Source organism: Bufo gargarizans, chromosome 4 (assembly GCF_014858855.1).
Source record: "Bufo gargarizans isolate SCDJY-AF-19 chromosome 4, ASM1485885v1, whole genome shotgun sequence".
Taxonomy (NCBI): domain Eukaryota; kingdom Metazoa; phylum Chordata; class Amphibia; order Anura; family Bufonidae; genus Bufo; species Bufo gargarizans.
Window position 1 is genome coordinate 80387471 of NC_058083.1, and position 21398 is coordinate 80408868.

A 21398-nucleotide genomic window follows, 5' to 3' on the forward strand; every position below is an offset into this window, starting at 1 on the left:
GTGGGGGGGATCAACGTCCTGTGGGCCCTTTTCAAGGTGAGATCTGTAAGGCCATCATCTCCCAAAAGGTCTTTGAAGAAATCGATCAGGAGTGGCATTATGGCGTCCGCATGTATGGACTCTGGGAAACCTCTTAATCTCAGGTTATTCCTTCTTCCCCGATTATCCTGGTCCTCTAGCTGGTTATAGAGGTAATTTAGATGTGCCTGAGCGTGATCCATATTGTTAGAGACAGCTGTATCAAGGTTCACTATGGCCCTCTGCATGCCTTCCACCGCATCCACACGGTCTCCCAACTGCTTTAGATCTTGCTTAAAGTCCTTTAATTCTTGGACTAGTGGGTCTAGGGCCTCAGACAGTAACTGGCGCATAAATGCCCTGGAGACTATTAAGTTGTCTCGGGAGGTAGGAGCTGCCACCTCGCTGCCCTCTTCATCCTCTGAATCTGAGGCTTCTTGCTGCTACACTGACTCAGCCCTCGGCGCCATCTTGTCTGACATTATCAGTTGCTATGCGCCGGTCTTTTTAACAAAACGGTCCAGATCCCCTTGTCCTGTCGACGATCTCCCGATACATGGGGTGTCCTTGGACTTGTCCTTAGTGAGTTTCCCCGTGTTGGATCAGTTATAAGGGCTAATTTGCCTGCTCCCGATCGATCCTCAGCAGAGCTCACTCAGCAGCGTGCATGTGGCTCTGCTGCCAGGCTCCGCCCCATCTAGATTTTGCCTTTATGTCTTAAGTAAATATAGTTGCCGCACAACTCTGGTACTGAAATGTATTTTAAACCCTTAGTGAAATAGCTAATTTTAGCTCTCTGTGTTCCAGTGGTCATGACTCATAACTTTTAAAATTTAGCACATAACATAATAAAAACTATATACGGTACATTTGGCATTGATTTTTACTGGACAGGTTGTCGTTTGGGGTACATACTGTGTATTAAATAACTTTTATTATTTTTAGGTGGGAAGTTAAAAATATTAATTCTTTTTGGGGATTTATTTTTTATGTTGTTCACTGTATGGTATAAGTAATATGATAACTGTATTCTGTGGGTTAATACGATTATGATGTTGCCAAATGTACCGTATATAGTTTTTATGTGGTTTTTTTTTCAAAATAGTCTGTTCTTATGTTGTTGCAATCCAAGACCTAGAACTATTTTTCTCTGTATTAGATTCCTCTCTAGTGATAATCATTATTACTAATACTGTATCTTGTAACGGGTATCGTTAGAGAAATGATCTGCATATTGTCTGGTAGGGAAAGGATATGGACAGGAGGAACAGCATAAAATTGACACTTTTTGGGGGTTTGTGTGGGGTACAAGTGTTTGGTGTAATTTATTTGACATCATGATCCGGAACCTGGTAAGCATCTGGGTCATGGCCTTAATAAATTGTATAATTTCACACAGAGGGGTGAGGGGATAAATAACATGCACATAAATCCATATTACTTCACCCAGGGTCATGAGAGGGGATTTTTTTTATCTCCTCCATGCAGCCTGTAAGCTCCCCCACTGCCACCCCTTCTCTTTCTCTAGATTGGCTGAGCTCACAGCCATCTGGAGTGGGAGGGCTGATTTAACCTTTTATATCTCAGGCTGTGTAGCAACTAGAGATGCATCCTGTTTGAAAGCAGGCAATATAAGCTTTTCAACAGGACCAGGATGGAAACATTAGCAGCTAGATGTAGGCTTTAGAAATCAAGTTGAGAGTAAAAACTGCTGAAACTTGCTTTCAGCTGCGATCACTCCTGAACTGATTTCTAAAGGCTATATCTCCTGTTGTAGAGGAGCTAATACGTTCAAACAAGACCAGGCTCACATGTCTAGCTGCCTTTGCTCTGCTCGGATTGAACTGTTAGGCCCTTTTCTCAAATTTCTAGCACAGCTCAGGCAAAACTGTTAGGGAATTAAAAAAAATTTGAAAGCAATACCTTACTAATACAACTGAGCTGTAAGAGCCCAGTACAGTTTTTGCCATCTCCATAGACATTGACCGAAGCAGCACCACAACACACGCTTGACTACCACCATTCCAATGCCTTCTCACTATAGTCTTGAAGTTGGGAGCAATAGGGAACTCACCATTCTAGTGTTCGGTTGGGGTCCAAGCGGTGGACCCACCAGCAAACAGACATTTATCACCTCTCCAGTGGTTAGGTGCTAAATGTTAATTGTGGAAAACCCCTTTAAATTAACAATGCATTTAATTTTGCTTTACAATTTAAGGAATATATTTTTAAATTAACAGCTAACAATGCATTTAGATTATATGTAAGGACGCCTACCTTGCTAACTTTAAACAGAACCTCACAGAGGTTATACATTTTCTCTGCTCGTGCCCAGTCAAGCGTACTAACCTACAATAAAAAGAAAGAAAAATTATACTATAACATAATTGCTTTGAAATTTATTTAATCTGACACTTACCGTACTTCCATCACTAAACTGATAAAAAAAGAAGAATTTCCATGAGCGGTAAATGTAGTCGCCTATTTTGTTTTCCCCATTTATCACCAATATGAATTACCAATATATACATTTTTTTTTATATTTTTCCAGTAATCCAGAATATTTAATCATTTGGGTTATTGATCTCAGCTGAAAGGAACTAATAACTTAGCAATCTGATAAAAAGGTTTAATCTAGTGATTTATGCTTCAATGTACAGTATGTCAGATACTTCAAATGGATATGAAGGTCCTAACTTCAAATGATAGCCAAAACCCTACTGTAACATTCTGTGTGTCGGAGCCTGTATTGCTGAGCTCTCATGGATGTAATCTCTGTCTTGTAGCAGATGGAGATGCCTTTTGTTGATCGCAATAAACAGTGAAATTACCTTATAACAAAGCAGTAAATATAAATTTATGATCCGACAATATTAATTCCTGCATTTTCTCAAGTATGTGCATGGAATGAAATCGTAAGAACCAGAATCTTGTACAGAGACTTTCTACAGTTACATATCCAGCTGGTCTATTATAATGGTAATTATCTCTGATCTTCAAATTATCTCTAAGGACAAGTCCCAAAATGTTAATATTGCCTGCATGAGTTCACAGAGCATTGTGAAAAACATCGAGCTGTATCTGATATGACTTCAAATGATCTTACATGATCATATCAAAGGGGTTAGTCACTTTTAAAATAAATATATGAACTGACCTGCACCTGCACCACTGCTCTGAGAAGCGGCACAAGCCCAATGGCTCTGCTTCCACTTCAGGAGCAGCGACTGTTCATGCACTTCTACCTGGAAGTGTAGCGCAAATACACAGTGGCTGCCCTGGGAGTGTAAGCAAAGGTCCTGCGCTTTCATCGAGAGAAACAGTGCAGGTGGGAGAGTGTCAGGGCTGGGTGAGCGTTCCAACCATGTCAAACAAGATGCAGTGGGAAGTCCTTCACCAGAAGGGAGAACCCCTCGCAGGTAAAGAATTTGGGTAGATGAGATCACTAGTAATAATCCATTTATTCATCCCTAGTTGGAAGACCACTTGAAATTCCTCTACAGCTACATGAAGACTCTCAGGGGACCTGTTATTTTCTATAGCCATTGGATACAGAAATCAAATCCTATTTATTTGCATTAACTGTAGTTCAGTAGATTTTTGGGTGCAGAAACAATGGTGAATATCTTCACCAAACCCAAAGGCCTATAAACTAGAGACTTTTATAAAGAGAAAGCTTGATTATCTTTTTATTTGCACCAGTTTTGGGCATAAACCTTGCAAAAAAACTGTTGCAAATCATTGCATGCACCACTCGCAATAGTTGGAATAGATTTACTGTATTTTTCAGTTTATAAAACGCACCTGTTGATAATAGGTTTTAGGAAAGGAAAATAAGTTTTTTTTTCCGTTAGACCCCATATCAGAGCCTTTTAGATCAGACCCAGATATCAAATTCTCAGATCAGGCCCCCAGGAAATTACATCATACCCCACAACAGCACATCACATCAGACCAACATATCAGGACATTACATCAGACCCCCATATTAGGACATCACATGAGACCCCCATATTAGGACATCACATGAGACCTTTTTATCAGACCCTCATCAGAACCCCATCATACCTTCATCAGACCTAATATCAGCCCTCCATGTCAGACCCCCATACTAAACCCCCATCAGATCTTAAAAAAAAACAAAAAAAAAGTCTTACCTCTCCTGTGCTGCAGCTCCTCTCCGGGTCCAGTGGTCTCTGCAGAAATCATGCTCCCCTGTCTTCTCCTGCCCCAGAAAGGAAGACCTGGGAGGGTAAGCAGGGCAGGCGTTCGGAGGGGGGGGGGGGGGGATTGGTCAACTTCCTGGGGCCTGTGAGCTCTAAGGGCCCCCCTGCTTCAGCAACAGTTTAATATTGAGCTCTATAGCTCAGTGATTAAGGTTCTTACCTTTAATGTAGATGGCTGTGAAAAGTTTCATTTTATTGAAGAAAAAAAAAAAAAAAAAAAAAAGGAGCATACTGTAAAATATGACCCGTATGAAGCCAAGCCAACCTTTATAACTTGTGTAAACTTAGTATTTTTTGTTGGGAAAAGTGGCAACCCTAACAGCACCCCTGCTCAGGACCTCTATAGGCCCACTTGCTACAGCAAGCCTAGCTTTAGTCAGTGCTGAAACGTCAGGACGCAAACCTAGTGCCGCCTCCTACTTCTTACCACACTGCTGCGCTAAGGTAGAAGCTAGAAAGGATTTGTTAGAAGGAAATTTGTGACGTCACTGGTCACATGATCTTTAACCTATTCCTGATATGTCTGTTTTTGCATTTTCATTTTTCGCTCCCTGCCTTGCCAGAGCAATAGCTTTTTGTTATTTTTCCGTTCACATAGCCATATGAGGGCTTATTTTTTGCGGGACAAGTTGTACTTTCTAATGCCACCTGTGAGGAATATGGATTAATATTTACTGTGAGCCCTGTCCTCACACCCACTATTCGCTGAAAGATGGCAAATCAAGCTCCACAGGGGGGCCCTGCTTCAAAGCCGCAGCCAGATAGCAGAAAACTCCTAGCAGGCCACATTTGCTTACATTTCACACCTCCAGTCAGACAGCACAGATCTTGCAGGGGGAGCAGGAGGTATCAGCCCTTGCCAGGATCAATGATACCTCCCAGACATGTTGACACCTACATTTCATAAGGATATATGAATCGCCCGGCCATCGCAGGCGCAAACCGTATACATATTTGTGTCCTGGTGGCCCAGATGTACATGCCCATGGTCTTTGTTTGAGGGTGGGATGCCAGGGAGTGGAGATATGCATATCTCCCCACAGAAACCAAATAATAGTATCATGTTTGGACTCTAGTTGTAGCCGGAACCCAGGTGGATCAATTGGGCCCGGAACCATCTTCCTGCAACATTCTGGTCTGGGGCTATGAGCCCAAAAGGGTTTTAAGGGTCATTTACTGCCAGCACCAGAGTAGGAGGGGTGGACCCTACCCATAGGCGGGGAGGGGAGCGGCCGGCTAAAGGTCATAAGGCCATGAAAGCCAGCGGGCGGCATCTTTCTCTGAAGAAGGGTTACATCATGTAATGGGTTTAGGGGGACCCAGGAACCAGCTGAGATCACTGCCCTTCATGTGACTACAGCAAAGAACTCATCACAACCCAAAAGGACTCATCCATCTGGTAAACTGACTTTTGTTCTGTTTAACCCTGTTTGTACTATATCACCTGTATCACCTGTATCTGTAACCTCAGACCACTGTATATATTCTCTGTGTCTAGTCTAGTGTGCCCTTAAGGCGATTAAATAAAATATATAATTTAATCTTGTGCTATCTTGTATCTTGATCACGAATCCCCACGTCCGTGTTTCGGCCTAGTTGTAGGCTACCGCGGGTTGGTTTCTCACCCTATATAATCCCGTTAGCGGACCGGGCTAATATCAAACGAGAAGCTGGTGGCTCTCTCAGCTTGTTGCTTCTCGATGCCCACGTGGACAGGAGATACAGTACAGACCAAAAGTTTGGACACACCTTCTCATTCAAATAGTTTTCTTTATTTTCATTACTATGAAAATTGTAGATTCACACTAAAGGCATCAAAACTATGAATTAACACATTTGGAATTATATACATAACAAAAAAGTATTCTAGGTTCTTCAAAGTAGCTACCTTTTGCTTTGATTACTGCTTTGCACACTCTTGGCATTCTCTTGATGAGCTTCAAGAGGTAGTCACTAGTGATGAGCGGCAGGGGCAATATTCGAATTTGCGATATTTCGCGAATATTTGGGCGAATATTCTCCAGGCAGTATTTTCTTGATTGCAAAAATTTGCATAAAATTCGCATAAACTGGTATTTTCCCAAAAATCGAATATTCGCAATTACGAATATATTTCGCGATTTTCAAAATATTCGCGAATTCTCGAAGTGCCGATATTCGCGATTAAAATTCGCAATTCGAATATTCGTGATCAACACTAGTAGTCACCTGAAATGGTTTTTACTTCACAGGTGTGCCCTGTCAGGTTTAATAAGTTTCTTGCCTTATAAATGGGGTTGGGACCATCAGTTGCGTTGTGGAAAAGTCAGGTGGATACACAGCTGATAGTCCTACTCAATAGACTGTTAGAATTTGTATTATGGGAAGAAAAAAGCAGCTAAGTAAAGAGAAACTAGTGGCCATCATTACTTTAAGAAATGAAGGTCAGTCAGTCCGAAAAATTGGGAAAACTTTGAAAGTATCCCCAAGTGCAGTCACAAAAGCCATCAAGCGCTACAAAGAAACTGGCTCACATGCGGACCGCCCCAGGAAAGGAAGACCAAGAGTCACCTCTGCTGAGGAGGATAAGCTCATCCGAGTCACCAGCCTCAGAAATCGCAGGTTAACAGCAGCTCAGATTAGAGACCATGTCAATGCCACACAGAGTTCTAGCAGCAGACACATCTCTAGAACAACTGTTAAGAGGAGACTGTGTGAATCAGGCCTTCATGGTAGAATATCTGCTAGGAAACCACTGCTAAGCACAGGCAACAAGCAGAAGATACTTTTTTGGGCTAAAGAACACAAGGAATGGACATTAGACCAGTGGAAATCTATGCTTTGGTTTGATGAGTCCAAATTTGAGATCTTTGGTTCCAACCACCGTGTCTTTGTGCGACGCAGAAAAGGTGAACGGATGGACTCTACATGCCTGGTTCCCACCGTGAAGCATGGAGGAGGTGTGATGGTGTGGGGGTGCTTTGCTGGTGACACTGTTGGGGATTTATTCAAAATTTAAGGCATACTGAACCAGCATAGCTACCACAGCATCTTGCAGCGGCATGCTATTCCATCTGGTTTGCGTTTAGTTGGACCATCATTTATTTTTCAACAGGACAATGACCCCAAACACACCTACAGGCTGTGTAAGGGCTATTTGACCATGAAGGAGAGTGATGGGGTGCTGCGCCAGGTGACCTGGCTTCCACAGTCACCGGACCTGAACCCAATCGAGATGGTTTGGGGTGAGCTGGACCGCAGAGTGAAGGCAAAAGGGCCAACAAGAGCTAAGCATCTCTGGGAACTCCTTCAAGACTGTTGGAAGACCATTTCAGGTGACTACCTCTTGAAGCTCATCAAGAGAATGCCAAGAGTGTGCAAAGCAGTAATCAAAGCAAAAGGTGGCTACTTTGAAGAACCTAGAATATGACATATTTTCAGTTGTTTCACACTTTTTTGTTATGTATATAATTCCACATGTGTTAATTCATAGTTTTGATGCCTTCAGTGTGAATCTACAATTTTCATAGTCATGAAAATAAAGAAAACTCTTTGAATGAGAAGGTGTGCCCAAACTTTTGGTCTGTACTGTATATGTGTAAACTGTACCAAGCTGACCTTACCTGCTCTTCTGGAGGGTGTGACGTCACGCTTTGGTAACCTGTGACCATACCGCGTCTCGTGATCTCGACGTAGGTGACGTCAAGCGGGCACGAGGCGTGGTATTCTTCACACTACCATTTAACAAAAGTTTATTTTTACATATGTAGTGGGAAGTGGGAAAAAATTCCAAATGGGGTGGAAATGGAAAAAAAACTGCAATTCCCCCACAGTTTCATGTTGTTTTTTTTACAGCGTTCAGTATGTGGACAAACTGACTTGGGCTCTTCATTCTCCAGGTCATCACAAATCCAGATATACCACAAATGTATAGTTTTTCTTGCATTTTAATACTGAAAAAAATATATAAACTTTCGGAATCTTTTTTTCTTTTCATCACTATATTCTGACTCCCATAATTTTTTATGGTTATGTCTACTGATATGTGTGGGGGCTCATTTTTTGCAAGTCAATCTGTAGTTTTTTCGTGTGTGTATGACTTTTTGATAACTTTTTATTAAATTTTCTTGGGAGATAAAGTGATGAAAAAACAGCAAATCGTCCATTTTTATTTTTTTCTGTTAATCCATTCACATATGGGCTAATTTTTTATATTTTAATAGTACTGGCGTTTTTGCGCACTGTGATGCCCCTGATGTTAATTTTTTGTTTGTTTATTTTTATTTTGGGGAAAGTGGAGTGATTTAAATTTTTATATTTTTTATCTATTACAAAACTTTTTTTCTATTTTACTTTTTCCTAGGTCCCTAAGTTGACCACAACATTTAATCATCAGATTGCAACTTACACAGAATGCTGGAAATTGCTCCATTGTTCTGTATAGAAATCACTATATTACAGTTTAGTGCTGCCACCTGAACTGGGATATACTAATAATAAGCCTGGAAGCCTAGAACAGGCTGCGGCTCATTAGAATAGGGTGCTTTTCCCAATCTTCACTGGGGTAAAGCGCGCATGAACAGGGAGCGTACACTTCCGCTTTTAAACATTCTCAGATGCCATGATGACATTTGATCATGGTATCTAAGTGGTTAAATGTCCACAGTTAGCATTACCACAAATTCTGTACATTGGCTGCTGGTGCCCGCTGTATGAAACAGCAGGCACCCAGTTGCTATGACGCCCATCTTTTCAGAGGACCTTTTACCACTCCTGACATTCCTGTTTTATGGCTCTATGTTGTACCATTCTTTTATTATTTCTACTAGAAGTTATGAATGAATTGCTGAGAGGGGTGTTACCAGTTGGGGGTGTGTCCCTGCACAGACTCACTCTATCCAATCAGTGCTGCCATTTTCACACTGTGGAGGTACACCCCCCCAACTGGTTACTACCCCTCTGTACCCTTACTGCAGACTGCTAACAATTATTCATAACTTCTGGTAGAAATAATAAAGAAATGGCTCAACATAGAGCCATAAGAATAGATGCTCCAGAATTGTTATTACATGTGGAATGCATGAAGCTATAAAAACAAACATGCCAGGACAGCTGAAAGGTCCTCTTTTAAGACATTACTACATTATTACAAGATTTGGGGCACCACTTCTGATTTTCCCCAGGGCCACATTTTGTCTAAAACTGTTCAGAGTTCAGGAAGAGCTAGCAGCGCTTCACTCCGCTCTCTTGGCACCTAATGTATACTAGTTAGCGCTTACACGCCATTCAAACGGGTGAACACCACCATGTTCTTGTGATAACTTGGACCCCTGCTGATCAGAGACTTATCCCCTATCCTGTGGACAACCCTTTAATTAATCTGCTTCATAATGTTTTCATTTGCTTTTGTTCTTCTATTTCACAGACAATGAACCTTACATTTCTTCTACAGCGTCTTGTAAACTCGATAAGGACAATGCTACTCTTGCGCACTTCTCTTTCCCAAGCAGTTTTTTTTTTTTTGCTGGACATTTTTAAAGAATGACAGGAACATTTTATTCTTTATTTTTTTTTTGTAAATCTTTCTATTATGCTGAATAGTGGTTGCTATGGAAACCACACAATGGCTACTTCCAAAGTAGTAACTAAAAAGTACTCATTTACATTGTGAAAAGTTTTCCTCTGTAACATTGTGGGCTTTTAGCGGCCATTAGTCAGTAGAGCAATTCATTTCTAAACTCCATTACATATTAGTGAAATCAATTGTTTGCTCCAGTTAGGATTCCTAAAGCAGGTCTGATTTGTTCTATATGTTTAAACTGTATTGTGACCATTATAATACCATACTAGAAAAGAAATACCAATAAAAGACATGTACAGTGTATATATATTATAAAGAAGCCTGATACAGCATATATGGCTTCCACCACCAGTAAAATAGAGACATCCCATGAGCCAGCATGTGTTGCCTCTGATGGAACCGTATTATGAAGGTGTTATGTAAGACTGCATTTGATTGCAAGCATGGCACCATTTTTATTCTCTTTTAAATAAAAAAAATCTCCATATACATCTGTATCGAATTTGAAGACAGGAACATGAGCTCCTAGGCTTCAGATTGTTTTCAGAGCATTAAAATTCCTTTATACATGAGACCTTACTTATCCACAGGCTCGGACTGGCCCACAGGGGCACAGGTGAATTCCCCGGAGTGCCGCTGAGCAAGGAGGGACCCTAGTCTCCCACCCCCTGCACAAGTGGCACATAACACAGTAGACTTAGGCCTCTTTCAGACGACCGTATGGCTTTTTCAGTGTTTTTCACGGATCCGTTGTTCCGTTTTTTGGTTTCCATTGTGTTTCGGTTCCGTTTTTCCGTATGGCATATACAGTATACAGTAATTACATATAAAAAATTGGGCTGGGCATAACATTTTCAATAGATGGTTATGCAAAAACAGAACGGGTACGGAAGACATAAGGATGCATTTCCGTATGTGTTCCGTTTTTTTTTGCAGACCCATTGACTTGAATGGAGCCACGGAATGTGATTTGTGGGCAATAATAGGACATGTTCTATCTTTCAAACTGAAACACGGAAGTACGGAAATGGAATGCATACGGAGTACATTCCTTTTTTTTTTTTTTTTTGGCAGAACCATTGAAATGAATGGTTCTGTATACAGACCGTATACAGAATGCAAAAAACGGCCTGTAAATGTAAAAAAAACAAAAAAAAAAAACGGTTGTGTGAAAGTGGCCTTACTGTGCTACATATAGATCGGCAGTGTATAGCACCTCAACCAGCCTTTCGTATAAAAACTGGGTAGATTATTTAAAAAAAAAAAAAAACAACCAGTTTATTATTATAGACACAATCAGGTGGCTGACTTAAAGCTACAGAAGCAGGCCAACCAGTATCCCCTTTTCCAAGAAACATGCCTTCTCAAAGTCGCTGCAGGGACCCCCATATTCAGTCATCTGGTAGCATCTTGCTGCTGTCTAAGCAGTTAATATTTGAATGAATCCGTGCGGTGGGCCCCGAAAATAAAGTCCGACACTGCTTATCCAATATACCAAAGTCCAGAGAGAAGCCTTCACAGTAGTTTTCATGCATTCTTTACAAACATAAGTAGATTCTAAACGCACATAAATATATCCCAGAAAAGTATAGGCCCAGATTTATTAAAGGGTTTTTCCAGTACTCAGATATTGATAACCTAGCCTTACAATAAGTCATCAAAATATGATCGGTTGGGTCCATTACCCGACACCCCCCATGATCAGCTGTACATGGCAACCAAAGGAAATTCTACAGTGAGGAGATCCAAAGCAGAAGGTTTCTCCATTGTGTAGTGACAGTGCTGGAGGTCAACGCTCATTCAAGCGGCACGATGGAAACGCTGTAATCGCACTGACCTGCAGAACAGGCAACATCAGGTCTTCTTTACCACACAGTGAAAACCATAAAAGCAAAACCCATAAAACAATGTCGGAATTAGATTCTACCCCATTTAGATATTTTCCAGCTTCCCTCTACGCTGTATGGCATTTTAAATGATGCCACTTGAAAGCACAACTTGTTCTGCAAAAAACAAGGCACTATATGACCGTGAACGAAAGAAAATGGAAAAATCTTGGCCATTGGAAGGCAGGGTGTAAAAAATAATACTGATTGTAGCGGTTCTGTTTCTACTCCACTACGGGACTAGAGCAGACTTTGTCTGTCGTTTCAAAATGTCGCAAGTGATAAATGGCTAAATATGTACCGTAACTCCATCCGTTCAGCTCTTAGTAAATGCAGTGCTGGGAATAGTGCAAGCCGCATTAAGAATGTTGGAAACACTGTCGTAGAGTCTACTATTACTGACGAACCAGCCAAGATAATTCCACTGTTCTGGTGCAAAGCCTTTCATACACTACACGTTAGACGGATTTTTTATTTTTTTTTCTCAGACAACCTTTAACATGCCTGTTTTTTCTGGATTTTTCGAATACTATAGAGAAGCTTGGGAAAATGCATGACAAAAAAAACACTACAACTAGAGATGTGCGAATTTCATATTTCAAAATTCGTTTGCTGTTCCTTTTCTGGTATTTAGTGAATTCTGTTATGGATTCCGTTACCACGGACCATAATGCAATTCCATGACGGATCGCATAGCGGAATGCCTTTAGAGGCATTACGCTATTCATTCCATCGTAATCGAAGTTTATGGCCTGCATAGTGTATCTGTCCCTTTTCTATTATGCTGGAGTCCTGTCCTGCAAAACGGAAACAGGAGAAGAAAAACACAACAAACAAAAAAAAAATGCATGTAATGGGTTTTCTATTTCACTAGTAGCTTCCGGCAGACATCTGGCCATAATAATTTATTGAAAAGGAAAAAAAACACATGCATAAGAAAATGTAAGAAAAAACACCTCCTTTCTTATTTGAAGTGAGGCACACATTTAGGCCTCTTTCACACCACGTTTTTTTTTTTTCATTTACGGGCCGTTTTTTGCGTTCTGTATACGGTCCGTATACGGAACCCTTCGTTTCAATGGTTCCGCAAAAAAAAAAAGGAATGTACTCCGTATTTCTGTTTTTCCGTTCCGTTGAAGGATAGAACATGTCCTATTATTGCCCGCAAATCACTTTCCATGGATCCATTCAAGTCAATGGATACCCCCCAAAAATGGAACACATACAGAAATGCATCCGTATGTCATCCGTATCCGTTCCATTTTTCCGGAACCATCTATTGAAAATGTTATGCCCAGACCAATTTTTTCTATGTAATTACTTTATACTGTATATGCCATATGGAAAAACGGAACAGAAACCGAAACACAACGGAAACAAAAAACGGAACAATGGATCCGTAGAAAACGGACCACAAAACACTGAAAAAGCCATATGGTCATGTGAAAGAGGCCTTAGAGGTCACTTTTTAACCTATTCAATTTTTGTGTTCAAACCTGAAAAAAAAATGAATAAATGTGGGTCATTGTGTCTATGTATAGACTAGTGGCCACCAATAGAGATAATGAAGAACAGCTAGCAGAAGGCAGCACCAGAACATGTTAATCAGGTTGTGCCATGAAAAATTTTCTAAAATTGGATCAAGCGCCACCTAGTGTCTATTCTTTAACTTATTTCTTGTCCACCTCACTGAGGTGGTCACACATGCTCAGTTTAAATCCTCAACTGTCATCAGCCATATCCTCTGTTAGAAGCTGTATCAGTTACAGGAAAAGAGCTACAACAAAAAAGACAAGCTCCCTCAGGAAGGACACACACCCTGAGCTGTCAGCCTGAAATAAAGAGTGTGGAGATCTCTGGTCCCATTTGAGGTGCAAAGCTGGTTCTATCTTGGTTAGAAAGAGATTGTCATGTAGTATATGATGTCTGATTTTCAGGTTTTGCATCAACCATGGCATTACCCCATTGAGGCTAGATTCACATATGACTGAACAGATGAAGATTTGCTGCTGGGATTTTTGTGTGGTGAATCCGCAGCATTGTATAGTACCAGCAAAGTAGATAAGATACTGCATACAAAAACTGGAGGGGTAATCGACCCGTGGTTCGGTTCTGAAATCTGCAGCATGTCAATTTATGCTGCGGTTCTCCGCTGTGGATTTCACCCTTCACAATGGAAAGCGTGACATCTGCTGGCTTCTGCTGCTATTTTGGTGATGAAACCGCCACAAAAAAATGCTGTTATTATGGCTCGTTGTTTCTGGGGAGCAATCATCAGGGGAAATAAAATGGCCGTCATCCTATGGATACAAAACCTGTCCTAGTCACATAGGAGGAGTATAAACTATCTGCTGGGAAGGAATTAATGGTGCGTGTTGTCTTTCTAGTACTTTAAAAAAAAATGCATTTGTTTTTTCCAGTGTTTTTTTTTTCCATAGAGAAGGAGATAATAAAAAATAAAAAAAAGACTCCATCCACATTTGTTTTGAAAATAAAAAAATGCTATAAAAATGTAAGGTCTCTAAGGTTTTCTTTTAAGTAGTCAAGACTACCATATAAAGATGAGAAAACCGATTCATAAGAATCAATGTCTCATCAAGCAGAGTTCTTCCCGTGCAAAGGGGTGTCTCCAAAGATGAGGGCACTCCTCCTGATGCTTGATTGACAGGGCCAGACATCTCTGCTGGCCTGGACAGTCTTGTGCCTGTGCTGATTCTGTGGTGCAAGTGCAGAAGCTGTTACATTTCTGGGCAGCAGCACATGAGCAGTCGCTGCAACGCTTGCGGAAGTAGAGCCTCTGCGCTTTCTCTGCTGTTCTTTGATATCATAACGACATATCAAAGGTTTAGATCAGAGGGAGTCTGAGGGCTGAGACTCCCACTCATTGCTAGTCTAACACCCCCGAGTTATGTTACTAAACTTTTACCCCGCTACTGCCCTTCAGGAGCCATTATATTGTCATTTGATGTGATTTTGATTATGCCATTCACAAATGTGCATAAAACCATGTTAAAGGTAACTTTTTACTTGTAATGTTCCAGGTTGACCAGCAGGTGGTAGGGATAGTTTTAATGTTATGGCCGTTCAGAGTGGAACGATCCTGTTCTGTTCTGCCCCCTGCTTAAGGGAAGTGGAGGTTCCCACATCCTGCAGCAAGGGAGGAAAAAAACAGAACCAGTTCTAGCTTTCCCATCATAGGGAAGACAGCAAGGATCAAGTCTCATGCTGAGATTTGATCAAATTCCCAGTCTGAGCTCTGCAGCTCAGCTGGATGACACAAAGCAGAAAGTTACAGACAACTCCAGTTCCAGGAAGAAACCATACCCTGAGAAGATAACTGTGAGTAAAGTCCAGAGACCCAGGATAAGCCATATTCCTCCTCAGCTAGTCAGTCCCCATACAGCAGAAGATAGAGAGTGCAGAAGCCACATTTCTGCCATAGTATAGAGCTTCAAAGCAGACGTCTTTTCCTGCAAGCTCCAGGTACATGAGTAGTGATGAGCGAGAGGTGCCATATTCGATTTCGCGATATATCGCGAATATTCGAGTGAATATTCGTGTTATATTCGTCGAAATCGAATATTCGTAATTATTTCAATTTTCGCGAATAATATGCGATTATTTAAATCGCATGTTGCGATTTTTCTAGTATATTAGTATAAGGCAATGGTATTTTACGAAATTTCGTACTATTGCTCTAACTTCGTCTTTTAGAATATTACGAATATTCTAAAAGACGAAGTTAGAGCAATATTACGAAATTTCGTAAAATACACATATATATTGTAATTTAGCTAATATAGTGCTATAATCATTTTTTTTTTTCTTTCTTTTTTTTTCCCTCTTCTGAACTTAAGCTTTGTAAAATATATACACTGTTAAAAAAAGTTAATATAGCAGTATATTAGCTAAATTACAATATATATGTGTATTTTACGAAATTTCGTAATATTGCTCTAACTTCGTCTTTTAGAATATTCGTATTATTCTAAAAGACGAAGTTAGAGCAATAGTACGAAATTTCGTAAAATACACATATATGGAATATAGCAGTGCGAAGCTGAAATTGCGATGCGATTAATATAACACGAAATAATCGCATGGTGATTTCTACTTAGTACTGCTATAGTCCATATTCGGCGAATATGGAATATAGCAGTACTATTCTTCGAGTTATATTCATCGCATGGCGATTTCAACTGATGGACTATAGCAGTAATAAGTAGAAATCACCATGCGATTATTTCGTGTTATATTAATCGCATCGCAATTTCAGCTTCGCACTGCTATATTCCATATATGTGTATTTTACGAAATTTCGTTCTATTGCTCTAACTTCGTCTTTTAGAATATTACGAATATTCTAAAAGACGAAGTTAGAGCAATATTACGAAATTTCGTAAAATACACATATATATTGTAATTTAGCTAATATACGGCTATATTAATTTTTTTAACAGTGTACATATTTTACAAAGCTTAAGTTCAGAAGAGGGAAAAAAAATGAAAGAAAAAAAAAAATGATTATAGCACTATATTAGCTAAATTACAATATATATGTGTATTTTACGAAATTTCGTAATATTGCTCTAACTTCGTCTTTTAGAATATTCGTAATATTCTAAAAGACGAAGTTAGAGCAATAGTACGAAATTTCGTAAAATACACATGTATGGAATATAGCAGTGCGAAGCTGAAATTGCGATGCGATTAATATAACACGAAAAAATCGCATGGTGATTTCAATGTAATTCTCTAATCCGACAGTACATTCTAGTATATGGAGCGTCCCCATGGTGATGGGGACGCTCCATGAGCACGGCAACGGGCCCTGAATGGAGCATTAAAAAAAAAAAAAAAAAAAAAAAAACGAATATTCGATTTCGCGAATATATAGCACTATATTCTAAATATTCACGAAATCTCGAAATCGTGATATTCGAGAAAAATATTCGCAATTCGAATATTCGCGCTCAACACTATACATGAGAGAGCAGAAGATAAATCCCTGCCAACCATTGCCAATACCTGCTGGGACCTAAGACTAAAGCTGTATCTTGCTTGGATGAAAGTTACAATCAGTAAAGAAAAGTTTGAACTTCACCAAAAGTCTGGATCTCAATTTCTGCTGCAAATTCCTCTATTACTCCCACTGTCACTATCCTCAATTTATTGCAAGTCAGCCAGGATCCAGGAGTCCAGCCGTACCCAGGTAGGAGATACCGTTGACACTATTACCACTACCATGCAGATACATTACACCACTCTGGCATTCCTAAAGTGGGACGTGCGTTATAACATCTTTGAAGGGCCCTGTGACAATACCCTGCACATGCTGCAATTGGCGTCACGAACAAACTATAGACTATTATACCCATATCCTGACCCACTGCATTAAAGTGGTGTCAGTATGCCTGCATCCTGGTCACTGCACTAGAAGAAGGAGAAAAAAGGAGCCTATGTGGCACATTGCCTCTGCTCCCTGCAGGAGACAGGCTCAATAGAAAGTCTATGGGGCAGATTTATCATATCCCTTGCTCCAGAAAAGTGGCTTTAAAAAGTCTCAAGGTCTTCGCGACTTTTTAAGGGCTGATGTACACAAATGTATTTTTTTGCCGTTTTCGTTTCATTATTTTTACAGGTCTGTATGCGGAACCATTCATTTCAATGGGTCCGCAAAAAAAAACGTTTCTGTATGTCTGCATGTCCATTCAGAAAAAAATAGAACATGTCCTATTCTTGTACGTTTTGCTTAAAATGACAGGCATTGTTGCAATGGATCCGCTAAAAAAGGATGCAATATGGATGTTACACAGCTGTCATCCGTTTTTTTGAGGATCTGTGTTTTGCGAACTGCAAAATACATATAGTCGTGTACATGAGCCCTTAAAGGGTTTCTACCACTTCAGTTTGACCAAATTAGCTAGTGTCTGATCTCCATAACCATGCAATTCTTAGACCTTTGTGTGGAGCCGTTTCATTAAAAAACTAACTTTTATTCCTATGCTAATGAGCCTCTAGGTGCTATGGGGGCGTCTTTTCAGCACCTAGAGGCTCGGTCTACTCACACTGTATGCCGCCCATCTCGTCTTGAATGCCTGCCTCCATCACAGCCATCGGACGAATTAACGCGCCTGCGCCGTTCACTTCTGTCTTCGGCGCAGGCGCAGTGAGTGAAGGCCGCTCTCCTGATGCCGGCTTCCTCACTGTGACGTAGTCGGCTCAGGCGCAGTGAGTAATCCGGCACCAGGAGCGTTTCATTTACTCACTGCGCCTGCGCCGATGACAGAAGTGAACGGCGTAGGCGCGAGAATTCGTCCGATGGCTGTGATGGAGGCAGGCATTCAAGACGAGCGGGGTGGCATACAGTGTGAGTAGACCGAGCCTCTAGGTGCTGAAAAGACGCCCCCATAGCACCTAGAGGCTCATTTGCATAGGAATAAAAGTTAGTTTTTTAATGAAACGGCTCCACACAAAGGTCTAAGAATTGCATGGTTATGGAGATCAGACACTAGCAGATCGCTAGTGTCTGAAAGCTAATTTGGTCAAACTGAAGTGGTAGAAACCCTTTAATGCAACTTGTTATCTTTATTTACACCTGTTGCAAATGAAGCCAGAAATCTATGGCAGCTCTTTAGGCATAAGGACTGCCGGAGGATGCGCATAATTTACGATGAGTCCTGCACGTCATCATAAATATGGTGCATCCTCTGACAATGTAGGGGATATCAAGACCATCGATCAGCATTCAAAACATTTGATATGTTGCTATGACATAAGGAGATTTTCTTCCATGGAAGTGTTGCACCTCATATGGAGTGGCCACCAAAAGGACGTGTTCAGCTGTACAGTGTCTATGACTTTGCTATGTGCATAAGCTGTTACACTTGCTATTTTGTAAGCAGTATTGGCGGACGGGTGTAACTTTTCTTGTGCGTAAGTACTTGTCATTTATAGAAAAGAGGCCATTTCCCTGTGAATTTATTAGAATGGATGAGTATACACACAATATAGGAAGGTTTTGCAGCTGGCTCCACACTCGGTGTACTGTTTTTCTCTGAAAAATGGTATGAAGCATAAGGCAAAATACAATTGTAAGCACAAAGCGGCCTACCCCACTGAGAACTTCATTACACCGAGAACAAATACCAGTCAGGTGCTGTATTGATGACAGCTGGGTCGTGCGTAGGAGCTTTTCCAGAGCATTTAAAGCTCTTCTGTCTTAGGTGATTTATACTCAGTCATGTGTAAAAATTTAAAATCCATATCCTTTGATACAGCATGCTATTAATTATTTTATTAAAATATTAGCCTAAATAATTTTCAGAGTATGCACAATTAAAGAAGTTCTCAGGGACTTAAGAAAATGAAAATACTTAAAGGGGTATTTCAGTAAAGTAACTTAATTTTTGAAAAACTGCATTAAGGCTGCAATCTGTGACCCAAACAGAACCCACATCAGCTCTGCCTGAGACCGCCTTGCTTCCTTGCTTCCTTTCCAGTTCTGTTGTCTGTTCCGCTGGTGGTTTCACCAGCGTGTTGTTTTGCAGGTAGGGGCCAAGTGTACCGGGACCTTCCTAGAGGTGCGACCAGTGAGCCCTTGGCCCAGTGCATCCCCACCACCAAGGGCTTTGTGAAGAACGGGGCTCACTGGCTCTCCGTTGTCTGGGTATTGCCTCTGGTCTGCTGGTGCACTTGGTTCTGTGGTAGGTCTACCATTATTGCCTAACCTGCATATATTGTACTGTCATGTTCTTTTATTACATGTGTAATAAAGTACTCTGTTGGTCCCTGGTCTGTTTGTGCCTGTGTCCTGTTTGCATGACGTCCCGGAGGTCTGCCTTGGGCCTCCGGCACCTGACAGTACAATGTATGCAGGTTAGGCAATAGTGGTAGACCTACCACAGAACCAAGTGCACCGGCAGACCAGAGGCAATAACCAGACAGTGGAGAGCAAATGAGCCCCGTTCTTCACAGAGCCCCTGGTGGTGGGGATGAACTGGGCCAAGGGCTCACTGGTCGCACCTCCGGGAAGGTCCCGGTACACTTGGCCCCTACCTGCAAAGAACCACACTAGTGAAACCACCAGCGGAACAGACAACAAAACTGGAACCCAAGCAACCACAGGACATGGATAAGAAAACAAGACAAATGGGAACCAGCACAGAAGCAGATGCCTGGACCCCATGAAGAAAGGAAGCAAGGCGGTCTCAGGCAGAGCTGCACACAGACTAGAGATCCTCCCTCCGGCAAACCCAGGGACCCTCTCATGAAGGCAGGACAAACACAGGAACAGAAGCAGTAAGGCACTGCAAGACAGACAATGAACAGACTAGATCAGAAACAGTAGGGCAATTCCAGGCTGGGCATGGAACAGGATCAGAAGCAGTTTAGCACTGCCAGGCTATCAGACGCAGTTAGAGCACTGCTAGGCTACACATGGAACAGAGTGGATCCAGACAGAGAACAGGTACAGAAGAACAGGCAAGGCATGGACAAGGATAACAACATCAACATCATTACAGGGCAGGTACAGAAGAACAGACAAAGCAACACCACCACCAGGCAACACCAAAAACAAGGGCAGATGGTGAAACCCCCTAGGTCAGCAGCAAGGGGCTACACCCAGTAAGGACACAAGATAGATTGACCACAAGCCCCACAGCTCACAGATATATATATATATAGCTGAATAACGAAGGCATCTGATAATCCATAGCCAGGAACAGACCAGGGAATGTTAACCCCATCAGAACAGGAGAACCAGAACCATATAACATACAATGCCAAGTGAATCCAAACTCAGACCCTGTTCACACTCAAGACCGCAGCCAGCACGCATCGCAGAACTAGCATACATGGGAACACCCACAGCCAGTGCAAAAAGAGCATGCAGCCAGCCTGCACGGCACCAGAGACAAGAGCCGCAGAGATGCTGACATGGGAAGCCACAAACACAGGCCACAGTTCACACACACACACACCACCACAGCCAGCACACATCTCCAAGCAACCAGCATGCACAGGTGCCAGCCTGCAGAAAGTACGCGAGAGAGCCTGCAGCCAGCCTGGACTGCAACAGTGACAAGAAATGCACAGAGAAGCAGACACGGGGAGTGCACATATTCACAGGCAGCAGTTCACACCAAACACCGCAGCCAGCACGCAGCCCCAAGCAACCAGCATACACAGGAGTCAGCCTGCAGTCAGTACACGAGTAGGCATGCAGCCAGCCTACATGGCCACAAATGTCACAGTGAACAGCACCGTGACATTCAGCTGAAGATCATATCAGCTATACTCAGGATCATAACCCCTGACAAGTAGAGCCGAGAGGAGGATGACGCAACTCTTAAGCTCAGTGTTGTGAAGTAACTTGTCCTGCTGTGTGATTAGGACAGTTTTTTTTCTGCACAAATAGGACGGCAGCCCTTTTTGTTCTCATGATGATTGCTCCCTGGACAAAACAAGCCATTATAAGTTATGAAAGGTATTTGTGAATATATTTTTTAACAAAGTAATATTTAAGTATTTTCTTATTTTTTTTAATTCCTGGAGAACACCTTTAAAGAGGCAGAGACACAATAATTTTTCATGAAATTAATGCATGTGTTCAACTGTCCAGTTATCCTGGATGAATTCTCAGAAACATAAATGGAAATATTTCTCAGTGTTCTCAGAGCAGGACATATGTGAATTAGATTAGTG

The 21398-nt window shown here is 41.4% G+C and overlaps 1 protein-coding gene across 1 annotated transcript in view; it reads right to left on the reverse strand.

Moving 5' to 3' along the window:
- SNTG2 (syntrophin gamma 2) overlaps window positions 1-21398 on the reverse strand; it is a 450805-nt gene that overhangs the window by 82798 nt on the left and 346609 nt on the right. The window contains exon 13 of the mRNA XM_044290991.1: window positions 2296-2367. Within this exon, the coding sequence (XP_044146926.1) occupies window positions 2296-2367 (72 nt within the window). The remainder of the gene's footprint in view (window positions 1-2295; window positions 2368-21398) is intronic.